The 16,895-nt window shown below is 43.1% G+C and overlaps 1 protein-coding gene across 1 annotated transcript; it reads right to left on the bottom strand.

The window, feature by feature from the left end:
* Positions 1 to 6,481: 6,481 nt before the first annotated feature.
* Positions 6,482 to 16,009, bottom strand: LOC147254373 (cobalamin binding intrinsic factor-like). The gene is made up of 5 exons (XM_086215991.1): positions 15,916 to 16,009; positions 8,302 to 8,397; positions 8,067 to 8,208; positions 6,818 to 6,954; positions 6,482 to 6,734 (listed from the first exon to the last, which is right to left on the bottom strand). Exons 2-5 carry the CDS (start codon positions 8,363 to 8,365, stop codon positions 6,673 to 6,675), a joined length of 405 nt encoding a protein of 134 aa, XP_086072117.1. The 5' UTR covers positions 8,366 to 8,397; positions 15,916 to 16,009; the 3' UTR covers positions 6,482 to 6,672.
* Positions 16,010 to 16,895: the final 886 nt, after the last annotated feature.

Raw genomic sequence — 16,895 nt, 5'->3', positions numbered from 1 at the left:
CTCTTCAGCCACTCCATAACAGGTTCCAGCTGCTACTGTTTCGATGATAAAATTGATTATAATCATTTTAGAGGAATCAAGAAGAACTGATTGATGGATTAACATTTTGCTCTAGAGAAAATGGAAATATTTAAATTTATTTTTAATTCACAAAATGTTAATAACTTGGATTTGACAGGGCAAAAAAGGGATTTCACATAAAAAATGTACCACAATGCCTCTTTTTGACAACAGCCCATCAGTTTTGCCAGAGGCATGACCCATTTCTCCTTTCATGGGACATTTAAACTTGAGCAGCACAAGATTTCTCTGTAGAAACTGTCCAGCTCTGCATGTCTTAACATTCGTAGGGTTTTGCAACATTGTATCGATGTGTATATTTTCAAATTTTATGTTCTTGTATTTATATTTGTGTCTGTCAAAATTAAAGACGTTCAACTTTTTCATTGATTTTAAATGGTTCCAAAGTTTTATCTGTGCAAAATGTATATACTTTTATTCCTGCAGATTAACAATATGCATATCACATTAATGCAAGGCTGACAAAATTGCATCCATGAATACTGTAAAGCCTGCTGATTAATGCCAAGCTATAAATATTTAATGGGAAATATTTTGTTCTATGTCAGATCCTCATCTGGTAACAGTGTTGAAAGATGGAAAACATGGATTATAAAGATAAAATTTCAAAAGCAACTTTTATACAATGAAAAAGTCTTACAGAGAACCAGTTGGGTGACACTAGAATTGCTACATTGCTTAGATCAGGCACATCCTGTCTCAAAAAGATGCAGAAGAACTTGTCCATGCTTTTGTCACTTCCAGGCTGGATTACTGCAATTCCCTCCTATCAGGCTGCACCAGTAGGTCCCTAAAGACTCTCCAGCTGGTCCAGAACGCTGCTGCCTGCATGTTGACTAGAACTGGTAGAAGAGACCATGTCTCTCCTGTACTGGCTTCTCTACATGGCTCCCTGTCAAAATCAGAACAGAATTCAAAATTCTCCTTCTAACATACAAAGTCCTCAACAATCAGGCACCTTCATATTTGACAGAGCTCATAGTCCCTTATTACCCAGCTAGAACCCTTTGCTCCCAGGATGCAGGGTTACTGGTGGTTCCTAGAGTTTCTAGAAGTAGACTGGGAGTCAGAGCCTTCAACTATCAAGCTCCTCTCCTGTGGAATCGTCTCCCAGTTTCAGTCCAGGATGCAGACCCCCTCTTTACATTTAAAAGCAGACTTTAGACCTTCCTTTTTGTTCAGGCTTATAGTTGGGCTGCTTAGGCTGGCCCTTAGATATGCTGCTATAGTCTTAGACTGATGGGGATCTCCCATGGTGCACTGGGCTTCTCTCTCCTCCTCGCTTTCCTCTCTGTTCTCCTGTATGTGTCGTACATAAATCACAGTCATATGTGTTACGAACTAATTTTCTTCTCCAGAGCCTTCAGGCTCCCCACCTCCCAGATCCCGGGTGCTGCTGGAGGAGGCTGCAGACCTGAAGAGGCTCAAGCTGCCACCCTTAGCACCACCTGCTCACGTCCCTGTCTGCCCATCAGTCTCTTCCCTTTCTCTCTCTCTTTATCTCTGTCCCTCGCTCTCCTTCTGCATATCTGTCTTCCTCCATGATCTGTCTTTTTCCCTGCCCCGCTCTCCTGCTCTCTTTCCCCCCAACCGGTCAAAACAGAAGGCCGTCCCCATTGAGCCTCGATCTCCTCGACGTTCCTGCCTGTTAAAAGGAAGGTTTTTGTTGCTGCTGTTGCAGGATGTGCTGCTGATGGAGAACTGTTGCGTGTAGCTTCACTGAAGGAGTGTGGTACTACACCTGCTCTAATTCATGAGATAACTGTTAACATGAGGTTCACTCGTGCAGAGCCCAGCCTTTGCGCAGTGAAAATTCTTGTTTTTCTTTGGAACTTTTACAACCGGAAGTTCACGAATGTCACTGCTGGCTTGACGCATGTTAGGCTACGCACCATGAGAGCCGAGGGGGGTCACTGTCGTGTCGGGAAACAAATAGTTTGAGTGGAAGAGTTCTTGAAGTACATCTCGATATGTGACTTCCATGTACACGGAGACATGCCAAGTGACCGAGCGGCGGCCAAATCCGTGTGAACGCTGGTCTCTGTAGGAGTTAAGCTGCTGCACAGATGAGCGGAAGTCAAGTTTTATGGTTTTATTCACCATGATTACGAAGTTCCTTGGAACTTCACAACAGCAGCGGTGTTTCTGGTTGTAGCTGTTGAAAGAAATGGACCAAAAGAGGGGGGGAAAACGCTGGACAGCGCCCGTGGTTGAACCTGCGGAGACCGCAGGATGGAGCTGAACGAGTTCAAGTCGAACTTTTTCGCCGGAGTAACCACTGAGCTACACCAGCGCGTCTGACTCCTCCCGGAGGTGAATTTAGAAACGTGAGCCTGCGGAGTCGCTCCTCTGTTCCAGCTCCTTATCTTTCCAGAGCCTTTGATATTACAGACAGACTCAACTTCCCCATCAACTTCACCAATAAATCAATGTTTCATCACTACATTACTTTCAAAGAATGAGCTGTCAATTGTGTCTTTTCTCTCCTGAATTCCTTCTTCGTGACTCAAAATTACTTTATTTACTTTTTGGCCAAATGATTGTTGTTGTTTTTTTTCATTTAAAGCCAATTTCTAAATAATCATGTTTCCCTTTTCCTCACCTGGGGCCTGTATCACAAAGCAAACGCAACATATTCTGGATATCTTGAGGCGCCTGCTCAGGTCCTCCTCTGTCCATCAGTCTCTTCCCTTTCTCTCTCTCTTTATCTCTGTCCCTCTCTCTCCTTCTGTATATCTGTCTTTCTCCATTATCTGTCTTTGTCTCTGCCCCGCTCTCCTGCTCTCTTTCCCTCCAACCGGTCAAAGCAGAAGGCCGTCCCCATTGAGCCTGGATCTCCTCGACGTTCCTGCCTGTTAAAAGGAAGGTTTTCATCGCCGCTGTTGCAGGATGTGCTGATGATGGAGAACTGTTGGGTGTAGATTCACTGAAGGAGTGTGGTACTGGACCTGCTCTACTTGTAAAGTGTCATGAGAGAACTTTACTACTTTACATCTATGATCAAGAATGTAGTGAAAATCAGGGGGGGGGAATCAAAAGAGTAGATATTTAATCTTAACAAAACAGCGTTATGGTTACTTACTTGAATGGTTTCTGTTCACAGAGGTTTGCTGTGACCCGACTGAAACACACTCAGATGTTCTTTTCTCCCCATATGACATGATATTACTATGAGAACATAGTTGATGTATTTTCTGATTGACTGTGACGCATTTGATCACGCTACTTTTCTGACCTTGATCATTACAATGATTCTAATGCAAGCGTGTGTGCTTGTAAAAGTCTTCATGGTCCTGATGATGCCAAATGGAGTCAAAATTCTTCTTCCTAATTCTTTCTCATATTTCCACTCTGATGGGCCTAAAACAAGTGGTACTACAGAAGCAGACTTTCAGCTGCAAAAAAATAAGAATATCTTAACATATCATGGCTGAAATGTAACAAACCTACAGCACAAGATCTTATTTGCCCGTGAAAAATACGATTGTTCTTTGGAATCTTTACAACCGGAAGTTGACTCACGTCGCTGGGGGCTTGACGCGTGTTATGTCCCATGAGAGCCGAGAGGGGTCACTGTCGAGTGTTCGTGAACCTGCTGCAGTGACGAGGGGAAGTTCGGTTTGATGGTTTGTTCACCGCGATTATAAAGTTCCACTGGTAGTTTACAGCAGCAGTGACATCAGCCATGACCATCAACTTCACCAATAAATCAGTGTTTCGTCACTACATTACATTCACTTTAGTTATATTAAGCTGCTGAAAGGAACTGGACCAACCCAATTCTAAATGGATCACACCTCCAAACTTAGGAAGAGTACAAATATGAAGCATCAGGTGTGGATCGAGATTAAATTAAACTGTGGAGAGTTTTGGTCTTTCTTTGAATGTAAAAACTCACCAGTTTGAATAACTAAGAAGATTCCAGGAGAAGTCAAGCAAGATTCTTTTTTTTTTTTAATAGTAATTGTAGCAGTGGTCTAACAAATTACAAGGAATTGATTTAAAAAGTATATCAAATGGAAGGAGCTTGTTAATAAAACACATGGGATGGAGAAAAAATAGAAAACGTGTATATTTTGGATAGAGATGGGAAAATAAATTAAATATGTATTCCAATATAGTCCTCAATGCTCTACATGTGAGGATTGCTAAGAAAGAGATCAATTCAAACCATGCTTTGTCTACTTTTATTGTTATTTGTGTTGCTTGTCTTCCATTTCCTAAACAGAAATGATCGGGTGATGATCGTACGGTGGTTCTCCGACCGAAACGTCCAAGTCTGTTATGAATACTCGGGTTCAGAGCAACAGTTCATCATAATTTCTTCACTTTTCTTGTTTGAGGACGCGCCACTCCAAGCTGAGGTCAGTTGTTCGAGGACTGAATGCTCACGCCGAGGCACATTTTGAGTTAACAACATGCAGACTGGTATGTATAAGATCACCCCAAGAGAGGCGGACGCGCTGGTGTAGCTCAGTGGTTACTCCTGGACACAATTCCGAAGGAATTCGTATTCTCCACCCTGAGGGCTCCTCGGGTTCGAACCACGGGCGCGGTCCAGTGTTTTCCTCTCCTCTGTTGCTCCATCAGCCACAGAAAGAATACCTGCAGCTGCTATGGACTTCCAGTGAACGGCTCCTATCATGGCCAATAAAAACTGCCTTCCTCCTCTTAGTGCAGCAGGTTCACTCGTGCAGGGCCCAGCCTTTGCGCAGTGAAAATTCTTGTTTTTCTTTGGAACTTTTACAACCGGAAGTTCACGAATGTCACTGCTGGCTTGACGCATGTTAGGCTACGCACCATGAGAGCCGAGGGGGGTCACTGTCGTGTCGGGAAACAAATAGTTTGAGTGGAAGAGTTCTTGGAGTACATCTCGATATGTGACTTCCATGTACACGGAGACATGCCAAGTGACCGAGCGGCGGCCAAATCCGTGTGAACGCTGGTCTCTGTAGGAGTTAAGCTGCTGCACAGATGAGCGGAAGTCAAGTTTTATGGTTTTATTCACCATGATTACGAAGTTCCTTGGAACTTCACAACAGCAGCGGTGTTTCTGGTTGCAGCTGTTGAAAGAAATGGACCAAAAGAGGGGGGAAAAACGCTGGACAGCGCCCGTGGTTGAACCTGCGGAGACCGCAGGATGGAGCTGAACGAGTTCAGGTAGAACTTTTTCGCCGGAGTAACCACTGAGCTACACCACCGCGTCTGACTCCTCCCGGAGGTGAATTTAGAAACGTGAGCCTGCGGGGTCGCTCCTCTGTTCCAGCTCCTTATCTTTCCAGAGCCTTTGATATTACAGACAGACTCCAGTTGGATGACTACATTTAACATTTGGAAGTCAAATATTTAGTGCTGATCAAATATTTGACTTCCAAATGTTAAATGTAGTCATCCAACTGTTCAATTCAAAGGTGCTACAGTTGAACAAACCTTCATGGAAGCCTGTGTCTGAAAATCAAGCCTCAGGTTGGAAGTCAAATTTGTGTCCCATGCACCAAAAAACAAATAATTTTCCTGCAAACAATTTATGCTTTGCAGGAAAATGGTCGACATTCAGTGTCCTGTAGTGGACGGCTGTGCTGCTTGATCTGTCTTATGTCTGACAACATGTCTGATGCAGATCAGGAGATGCCAGCTTCCACTTTTCCACATTTTGTTGCACAAACAGTCCAACACATTCAGTTTCATTACCAGTTTTTGAAATGTAAGGGACACCTACGTCCCAACTCTTCCGCCCTGTTGGCACGGGGACACGGAGGGGAAGGAACCATGGCTCTCTTTCTCTCAAGTTCGATGTTTTTAGTGTAAAGTAATTACAGAACCTGATTGAAAAGGGAGCAGGTGTTGTGTTTCGGGTTTTGTTTCCTTAGTATTATGTTTTGATATAGTGTTTCTGTTCAGTGTTTTTCTTTCTTGCAGTTCGGAGGCTGGTAGGAGGCGGGGCCAGGTGACAAGGGTGTCACACCTGGGCGCAATTGGCTCGTTTTCGCCAGCCTGTATCTGTCGGCACTGCCAGTGTGTCAGTGCCGGATGATTCCTTCTCCTGACCACGCGAACCTACCTGTGTTTTTGGCTCCTGTCCTCCTGCCAGTGTCTACCACTCGCTGTGTGCTTGCCGGTAGTTTTGATTTGACTCTTTGTTTAGTTTCATGATCCCTCTGAGGTATTTTTTGTTGTCAGTTCCCTCACCTTTTTGTGAGGCGCTTTTCGTTAAACCTTCCTCCAGGCTAAGTCCTCCGCCCTTGTTTTGTTACTTGTCCCTGGTGACGATTTTGTTTTGTACTTTTTTCAATAAACTTTGTTACTCCTGTCTCTACCTACTGGGTCCTGGCCTTTGTCTCCCGAGCAGAACGTAACAGCAGGTGAACAGTCTGGACATTTAAAGGCACAATGATAACAGCTGCTTCCTTGTTTTTCTTCCCTTGTGTTCATTTATTTTTTTTGTGCAAACAATTTAAATTGATGAGCAGATGAATATTTTATTCAGATTTTTACTGTGCAGCTCAAACGATGATTGTTGACACGTTCGATTCCAGCGCTGGTTCTGTTCCCATGCTGATCAGCATCGATGTATCGTGACCCCCCCAGTCTTCACCACTTTGTAAATTTCAGTATAATTTGCTCGTTAGCGCTTGGAATGTAACATCCAATCCCTGCAAACAAGATCCATGTCCTAATTTGATCGACGTAAAAGAAAAAGAAAAAAACGGACATTCATTGTTCATTGTTGACCTACCAACATCAGGTGCTATGGTTTTACCGTCCGCTTTTTTGACCAGCAGCTGCCAGTATGTGTGGTCCTCATCATTTCCAGCTACGCCATTCACACTTTCCAGGTATGGGCCATAGTTTGGGTCATTAGAGAAGGTAAACCTGGAGGAGCAAACAGAGGAACAGCAGATGCCCTTGAAAACAAAAACACAGTACACTTTCAAAGAATGAGCTGTCAATTGTGTCTTTTCTCTCCTGAATTCCTTCTTCGTGACTCAAAATTACTTTATTTACTTTTAGGCCAAATGATGGTTGTTGTTTTTTTTTCATTTCAAACCAATTTCTAAATCATGTTTCCCTTTTCCTCACCTGGGGCCTGTATCACAAAGCAAACTCAACATATTCTGGATATCTTGAGGCGAGCCACTTTTACAAAACCAAACAACCGCAATCAAAGATAAGCGTGAAGGTTTTGACTCAGTAAGTAGTCAAGTCTTCGGAGCAAGCGAGAAATATATGGAAAAAAAACGCAAGCTTTTAGCGCTTAAATGAGTCAATTTTAGACTTAACTTTACATAGAAAGTGATACTTAAACCCAAAAGTGTTGTTTTTTGCCAGCTTGCTGCTGTTCATTGTCTCAACAATCAGATAGGATTTAAAGGGATACTTCACCAAAAACTCTGTTTGCCTTTCAAAGTGCTCCCAATGGTCCCTGTGCTCTTTCACGATCTTCTAGGAATGGTTGCCTCATTTTCTGAGTGAACTGATTGATCAGTAGATTTTTTTTTCCCCTCCCCTAAACGTTGTGATCCTAACCTGCTTTGGAACGCATTCACCCTTCAGCGTGGTGATATATTCCATTAAAGACTGAACCCCCTTTCTCTTACTGAAAAGCTCAGGTTGAACTTGAGGTTATCTGATTAACTCCTTCTTTCTAGCAGGCCCCGCTGGCCTCCTGACATACATTACTTGTTTCCAGCTAACAATGTATCAAATGAAGGGCACACCACTCTTAGTTATGAATCTACTGAGAATTATTAGTGACAATACCAAATTATCTTAATTTAAGCAGCACAAAAACACCTGAAGGAGAGTGAATATTGTAATTACATGACCAAAAGGTGACCAGAAATATGGCTCAGAGGGAATGATGTTGCTCCATAGCGGTCTGAACCAACTGATTGAAAAGATCGACGGGTGACCCTTAAGACTCTTGGGACAGAAGAAATTCTGCAGAAACAGTTTTCACGTCATTTCAACCGTTGTGTTCTTACTTAAAGTCTGAATTGGATTTCATGAGTCGGGTCATGGCCCCCAGTAGGATGCCTCTGTAAGCCACATGAGTGCTGTAGGTCACAGAAGGGATTCCCAGTAAGGTGTTCTCCACCAGCAAATCAATGGTAACCGGTCCTGAATCTGAATCGACCAGAAGCGAATGACTTTTATGTTCCATAACAATGAAAATGATCACTCTTTTGTTTGTTTTTTTATAATTATGCTCAAGCTTACCAAGAGTTAGTGCTCCAGGGAGCAGCATCAGCAGGGCTGCAGAGAGCAGAGCAGGCACCATCATGGCCGCTGGACGGGAGAATCAGCAAACTGGAACTGGAAGCACAGTCACTGCATTTTATTCCAGTCATCACTATTTACACTGCGGGCTTAACTCTGTTGATAAAATAAAAAAAACAGTTGATAATATTTAAGAGCCACCTTAAATGTCACCGTCAGGTTACGCAATGAAATATTGTGTGTACTGCCGAAGTTAATGAAAGGACCAAGAGCGGTAATGTGCAAACATTATCATGGGTCAACTTTCTTTTCTTTCACCTTCCCGGTTTGTTTTTGTTCCAAGATCAGAAGCTTTGCGTTTCTATTCAAACTGAATGCTTCTCTGCGAACTACGTTTCACCTCAGGATCGACACACTCTCCTAACCGCCTGTTCACAAATCTATTTTGAAAGCAACCTGGATCAGAATTTTTTGAATGATTCTTATTTACTGTTCGAGTGGGCAAATTTGGAAATTTTGGGGGCATTAAATTCTCCAGAACCACTGCAAAAAAAAAAAAAAGAACTTTTTGAAAAAAATTGGTGAAATAGTTTTTGCTTCCGAAATGAACTTCTCAAACGTCAGACTCCTATAATCTGCTCATAAGTACCTTGATTGTTTTGTTTTGTTTTGTAATTAAGGTGAGACAGTAACCTCAATTATCAAACTATGGCCAGTTTGAACCCTTCATTTTCATGCTTCTTGAGATTTACTGCGTAGTTGCAGTGCAAAATACACAGACGATGGATTGTGTCAGAGATAAAAGCCATTTTTAACAATCAGACAACAAAGATGAACAATTGTGGTAGACGGTACAGGGAAAGGCTTCTGCTGTGTAATTCTGGGAGGGTTTAAAAAGGTTAACAGGTTTATTTGTCTTGGCACATGTAAGCGAGGTCATGTGCTGGACTAATGTATGATAGGATTTAGTTGGAGCTCAATGGAAGGACGACTCGTGTCGTTTAAGGACAACTTGGACGGAGGGGGGGGGGGGGGTCGCAGTTATGGTGGTCCTTGTATATGCAAAACTGGAAATTTTAAGAGGCCAAACGCTGTTTCGGGTTCATCAATAACAAATACATTCCACACGCGTGGTGTTCATAATATTTGAATATACGGTAGTGCTATTTTTGGTGAATCCAAAAAAAGCACCATATGATAATTGATGTTTTTATTGTTGAAAAAAAAATCTAGAATTGTTTTTTTTTTTTTTTGCAATACACGCAATTTTGTTCCAACACCTTGTGTTTTTGTTTTGTTTTTTTGTTTTTTTTTGCCAAAAGGGGTTTTCTTGGTGAAGGTGGTCTCCCAGCAGGGGTCTCTGTACACCCACAACAAGGAAGGCAACATATACAGGCCAATCATGCATAGTGTGCACTTTACTCCAAATTCACACTTCTAAATATATACATTGATTAACTGTAATACTGTGACACAAGAATCCTGTATTCAGTTGTTGTTGTATGATTATTTTTGTTGTTTATATATTATACTTATACAACTGATGTACTGTAACTGCTGTATGTGTTATTAAAGATACCGCATAGAGGAACTTAGAACTGTTGCTATTATTTCAATATCCACTTGTGATAGTTATCAGGTCATTGTTTACAAAATGCTTTTGACTAGTTTGACCGTTATTAACCGACGCATCTCATTTGAACAGAAACACACACTAAAACTGTTTCATACCTTGCCAAATCCTTTTGTGGTTATGTGTACTCATGAAATATAAACACACTCTTTAGCTTTTTATATCAGGATTGATTCCTCTTCATTCGTGTGCCAACTGAACATGATTCATGCGTTAAAACCCCACAATATATCAGAATCAAGACAGCATGAGATTGAGAAATGTGTATTCTACTTAAAATGAACAATAAAAGTTGTGTTTGCTGTTTTTTTTTTGTTTTTTTCAAATCTTCGTGATTAAAATGAACAGTACATAAGTGGCTCTGGCTGCACGGTGGTGCAGTGGTCAGCGCTGTTGCCTCACGCCAAGAAGGTTCCGGGTTCGAGTCACGGCTCGGGCACAGGATCTTTCTGTGTGGAGTCTCCATGTTGGACTGCAACCTGTCCAGGGTGAACCCCATCTCTTGCCTGTAGCCACTGGGATAGGCTCCAGCCCCGCCCCCCCCCCCCCCCCCCCCGCGACCCTTAATAGGAACAAGTGGGAGACGATGGATAAAAGGCTCTTCACAATGACCGGAGTAAGAATCACAAAGCAAGCATCATTGTGGTTCAGGCTCACTATTTTGATCACCTTCGTTGTCTACATCCAGCACAAGGAGTTAGCTCGGGTGCAGGAGGTGGCCCTGCAGCTTCACACACACCTTGGTCGGGCTTTCCAGGGAGCAGTTTTTCAAATTTCACCATACATCCGAAATTGGGAAAAGAAGCATTAATTCATCTTCAGAGCAAATCAAATGGATTGGAGGTCACTGAAATAAGTCACTATAAAACCACACCAACTCCTTAAGTAAGCCAAGTAATTTGGACCCTAGCTCACACCCCAGTGGTTAGAGAAGTACGAATGATCGGCTGGACAAACTAAGGATCACGCATTTCCAGGAATTCAACGTGGACAGAAGCTGCACTGTACTCGTCCGTGGACTTTTTTCCCGTCTTGGGGAGAACATTTGGATCTAGTGTGAGAGACAAGTGGTAAAGAAAAACCAACATGTAGAACAGTGTTTCATGATGTTTTAGGTGATCAAACTGTCACAGGGGAAAGAAAAAGGTGAAGGAAAACCTGAACTCAACATCCCTTTGATATGTATCGTCTGATGTATCTCACCTTGATACTCCCGGTTCTTGATCCAGCTCAATCACAGCCAAATGGAAGGAACATAATGCAAATGTTTCCGTTATGTTGGTGGAGTCTAATGTACTCTGGGCATCAGGGCCAACAGGGTCATGGTAGAAATATAAATAACAGGAAAATGTGCGTGTCCTTTCAATCTTTTGATAAGTTTCTTTGGAAGTCAAACATGATGTTCCAGAAGGCACAACTTTCCTTGAAGTCAAATATGGTTCACATAAGTGAGAGGCAGCAGTGGAAAATCCCCTCTCACTCTGACCTTCCTCTATCTGCCTCTTCCCGGTGGGAAAACCTGAGAATTTTTTAAATCAACCAGCTCACCTACAGTATGGTAAATCTCTTTTCTCCCAAACAATGGAGCTGGCCGGCCTCGTGTAGATGATTCAAAGTTTGGACTGTGTATTTGAGATAAAAACCAGATTAAACAAGCCTAAAATAAAGAATTAGACTGGAACTCCTGCGTCAGCATTATCTGTTCCGCCTGACAGCCATTGATTTGACACAAAACCTTGGAACAGACAATCTTAAGGAAAACAATATATTTCAAACCAAATATATCTATCTCAGGTCGCGCACCATGCATTGTTGATAATACACAGCTCTGATCTTACTGGGGCCATCGGAACCTGTCCACCATCCCCTCACGCTGACATCAATGTGTAGTTTTAGCGTCAAACCAACAAATGATACCAGAAAACTCCAAATAATACATCAAGTAAAAAAATGTAAAGTCAATGAATCCAAAAAGAAGGGTCAACAAAAAACAAAAAAGTTTTGACTTAAACCCCAGACTTCGTGGAGATCCGGGGGCCAAACTTGTGGTCGCTGCATCTTGCAACGCTAGTTTATGACCAATGCATTTGTCACTCCCTACCCAACAGGTCACACTCCTGTCATGACCTTTAGTTTTGTTTAGAATCATACACAGTAATGTTCAGGGGTGAAAATTAGCCGGAACGGACCGGAACGGAGTTCCGGTAAAAAAAAAAAAAGGAGGAGAAGGGAGCCGCCAAAATCCCATATTAAATAAAGAAAACGACGTCTTCACACTGAACACGTCAGACGAGGCGCGCTGCGCGGGGTGGGGCGCAAGCACGCGCAGCGCAACCGAGTTGCTGAGCTTGGTTTACGCTCGTGTGACGTCACAGCGCACCCAAATACACTATGAATGGACTCCGCCCGCCCGCCTGCGTCTTGACGCGGAGTCGTGCCCATGAGCGCATCTCCGCATGCGAGGCGTTTCTGGTTGGCTGGCAGACGGACACGTGGGTCACGTTACCAGCATTGTTAGTTTTGATTGGTTAAAACCACGTGTTCTGCTTTCATGGAACGAAAAAAGAAAGAAAACAAAACAGAGGGCAAAATCAAATTAGTGATTGTTCTTGAAATTTTCCACGTTTTGTGTTGTGTCACTCACTGTAAAGTGTAAGCTGATATTTTGCTAAATAAATCATTGAGTGATATTGATGATCTGTTTGTTCATGTGTCTGCCTGTTCCCTGTTGTCAGCACTGTAGTGGGCAGTTACTGTAAAAAACAGTTTTCAAAGCATTTCCAGGGGTAGCGCGGGAAGGGTGGGGCTATGGGGGCTGCAGTTGTGTGGGGAATAGACACCCGAAAACTGTCATAAAAATCACCTAAAACAGATTAAAAACCGTAAAACTTCGGCGGCGGCGCACGCCCTTTTTTTTCCTTAATACACGCCCAAAGGGCCTGCAAGACTTTTAAGCCACTTTCACCCCTGGTAATGTTTCTGTTTCAATGACTGTCAGACGTTTAAGCAGCAAAAACAAAAAAAGTTTTCATAGAAAACTCTCCAGGAACAACGACAACAAAAAAAGTCGAAACGTTTCCTGGACAAACAGGTTCAGCAAAAAAAAAAGAAGTTTCCCAAAGTGGTAACTTACATAGTAACATGCCAAGGTGCAGCCACACCTGGCTCTTACAGGGAGATGAACCTGTCATTGTTTACATTCATGTTACACCCAAAACACAATTAATTTGGAGACTTTTGACAACTCTTGCACATTGTGCAAGACTTTGCACTCAGATTATTCATTATTTACCTAATATGAATGGCCAGGACGTGCCCCTAGACCACCTTTAGTTCATGTGCGTAGGCTTAGAACCATTCATGCTCCTCTGATGGTTTTCCAAGTGGGATTTTGTTACTATTTGCACAGAAAACAAGAGAGCCCCAAAAAAATTCTGGCACAGAGCTGTAGAAAGAAACTTTTCGGAAAACTCAAATTTGCAACTGAAAGGTGGATTTTATTCTTAAGATTAATGCAAAAATCATTTCTGTGTGGAAATGTATCATATGCATACTTTATTTATAAATATAATACACAATAACAGCCACTGACCTCTAGAAAATGTTCACTTCAGTTCATTGCAGACCAAACTCTACTTGAGGATCTGTGACCTAGACCTTATCGAAGCCTTCTAAAAGGTTTTCAGTGACACAAACAAATGCCTGACCTCACTCACAGTGTTAATTACATTGCTTTGTAATTCCAAGGAGCTGTGCCACGCAGCCCGTGTTATTACTCAGCATGTGCTTCGAGAATGTAAGTGGACAGGTTCTGGCCAGCACCTTGTTGGGTGCTGCAGCGCAACGTGATTTCCCTCTGCTCATATCATACTGTGATTGTAGAATAGCAGCGTTAGGATTGATGAGGATTTTACTTCAATTGTTAAAAGTGAGACGGATGAAAATAAATGATTTCCTTTGCAGAGCTCATAAAGCGAAACTTCCATTCTACCTGTTGATTTATGTTCCAGCGCTCACCTGGTCACCGGCGTCGTGTCATGACTCTAAGAACGACATCAATGAGATTTTGTTCAAGAGCCTCTCAACTGCTGGGGGAAGTATTTAACTGGAACTCCTGCTACTATGAGGAGTGGAGCGTCCCTCTGGTACTGACGTGGATCATCTGTGCTATAGTGGTTGAAATCCCTATCAAGTGATTTTACATCTTTACAAAATGATCAAAGAAAGATCAAAGAAAGTGTGAATATGTGTGGATCTCAACCCACCACCGCTATGCAAATTTAAAGGCCTTTTTTTTCTTTCATCTGGATAAACATTCGTTGTAATTATATGATATTAGAAGAAGTCAAGTCAGTTATTGGTGCAACTCCATTCATCCTTCCATTCCATCCGTTAATAATGAAATAGACCACTAGAGACTCACTACCACCTCCTGAGGAACAAAGCAGCATTACAAGACAGAATGGACCGGCGCTTCCAGTCTCATTAAAATCTGATTTCTACAATTCTACAATTCTACAATTTCATTTAGCAGACGCTTTTGTCCAAAGCGACGTACAACACAAGCAAGAATTTAGACCTAATTAAGGAAAAGTCCATTGGAAGCGCAAAAGTGCTTCAGTTGTGATTTGGTCACAGGTACTGCCATCTAGTGGCAGAAGAAGTGTCGCCCCCCCTCCCCTTTTTTGTTTTTTTTTAAATTTAACAGACATACAACATCACACAACACAGTTAGTGCTACATAATCACTAAGTGCTGGGTCCTGGACCCTCTGACTTATTCTACCCCACAGAGGGGAAGAGTCAGGTTAAGTGCCTATGTGCTCTCTGGACAAATGAGTCTTCAATTGTCTCTTAAAAGTAGAAAGGGACTCAGCAGAACACACAGAGTTCGGTAGTTCGTTCCACCATTTGGGAACAACAGAAGAGAAGACTCTGGCTAGAGATTTGGAGTAGCGCTGGGCTGGAAGCACCAGGCGTCTTTCGCAAGCAGAGCGTAGTGGGCGAGAAGGAGAGTAGACCTGGATCAGGGATTCCAGGTAGGCTGGAGCCGTTCTTGTGATTGTTTTGTAAGCCAAGAGAAGTGCCTTGAATTTGATCCTGGCTGCCACTGGAAGCCAGTGAAGAGAAACCAGCAGCGGGGTGACGTGCCCTTTTTGGCTGGTTGAAGACCAGACGTGCTGCTGCATTCTGGATCATCTGCAGAGGCTTGAATGAGCATGCAGGAGGCCTGCCAGAAGAGAGTTGCAGTAGTCAATGCGTGAGATGACAAGAGCCTGAACCAGAATCTGTGTGGTCTGTTGGGTCAGGAAGGGTCTGATCTTCCTGATGTTGTAGAGGGCATAACGGCAAGACCTAGAAACTGAGGCCACATGAACCTTTAAGGTCAGCTGGTCATCAATCATGACACCCAGGTTTCTGGCTGAGTTTGTGGGCGCAAGTAGGCTCAAGTCAAGTTGGACACTGACGTGAGGCTGAACAGATGGACAAGCTGGAAAGACCATAAGTTCAGTCTTAGAGAGATTCAGCTGAAGGTGGCGTTCCTTCATCCATGTGGAGATATCAGCCAGACACGCTGATATACGATCTGAGACTGTTGTGTCATCAGGTGGAAAAGAGAGGAAGAGCTGAGTGTCGTCAGCGTAACAGTGGTAGGAGAAGCCATGAGAGCGGATCACTGCACCAAGTGAGGTGGTGTACAGAGAAAAGAGAAGGGGACCAAGCACTGACCCCTGAGGAACCCCGGTCGATAGGCCATGTGACCTAGACACCTTTCCTCGCCATGACACTCTGATCTGCCTGTGAGGTAGGACTTGAACCACAACAAGGCAGAACCAGATATGCCGAGCTCAGAGAGTGTGGAGAGGAGAATGTGATGGTTCACTGTGTCGAAGGCAGCAGACAGGTCCAGCAGAAGTAGGACAGAGCACTGACCAGCAGACCCACAACTCAAAAACAAAACCAAGCAAGTTTTCAGCTTACCTAAAATGGCTCAACCTTCTTCTGTCTAAGATTCAGTGCTTGTTTGCTGAAGTTTCAGATTATACTCTCTTTATAAACTAGGCTTATAGTGAAATCCCGCCCCAAAACCAGCAAGAGGGTGTGACCCGCGTCAGCTGACCTCACCTATTGTTGCAGAGAGAAACCGAAACTCCAGTGCCAAGCACCTAACGACCCACAACTCAAAAACAAAAGCAAGCAAGTTTTCAGCTTACCTAAGATGGCTCAACCTTCTTCTGTCTAAGATTCAGTGCTGATTTTTGTACATTATTACATCTTATCTATAGTTTTATTTCATTTGTGACTTTAACCTGTTTATGTTCATTCAAACTATTGTTTTCTTTCTATGAAAAAAATTGTTATTACTACATTTGATCTATAAATGGACCCACATTAACGGGCAGACACACCCTGACCTTTTGCCACAATCAGGGATGACAGTATTGACTTAGCTGCATTTTCTATTACCTGTGGGTGTTGATGACCCATTAAAACAATTCCGATTCACAACCCCCCCCCCCCCAAAAAAAACCCTAACATCAAGGTTTTCAGTTGTCCATTTGCAAACATTGCCGACGTGTGAAGCAGCAATCTGAAGTGTCCCATCACCCATCTTTGATACCAGGTGTGTTCTCTGTGGAATTCCTCCCCTTTGGCAAGTTACAGGGACAGTCAGAGATGGTTGATAGACCAGAGGGGGAGGGGGTGAGTGTCAGGGGTGAGACAGCAACAGTCTAACTATACATGTATTGTTCAAGCCTGAACTAGTCTGGCTCACGTTCAGCAGCACACTCAGTCTCAGAGATATGCGGCACTTGTTGACAAGTCGTGGCTTGTTGCCACGTTTGTCACATCCCCAAAAACTCTGAGGAATTTGACAGTGTCTCCAACTTCCACAGGATGTGTCAAAGGAGCCTGAACATGAAACACACACAAGCATATGTGAACACAGGAGGAGAGGT

This window comes from Aulostomus chinensis, chromosome 10 (genome assembly GCF_037954235.1).
Source record: "Aulostomus chinensis isolate RoL2024-O1b breed Wild chromosome 10, RoL_Achi_v1.0, whole genome shotgun sequence".
Taxonomy (NCBI): domain Eukaryota; kingdom Metazoa; phylum Chordata; class Actinopteri; order Syngnathiformes; family Aulostomidae; genus Aulostomus; species Aulostomus chinensis.
Note: the sequence above shows the minus strand (reverse complement) of the source record. Positions and strands in the feature narration are given on the sequence as shown.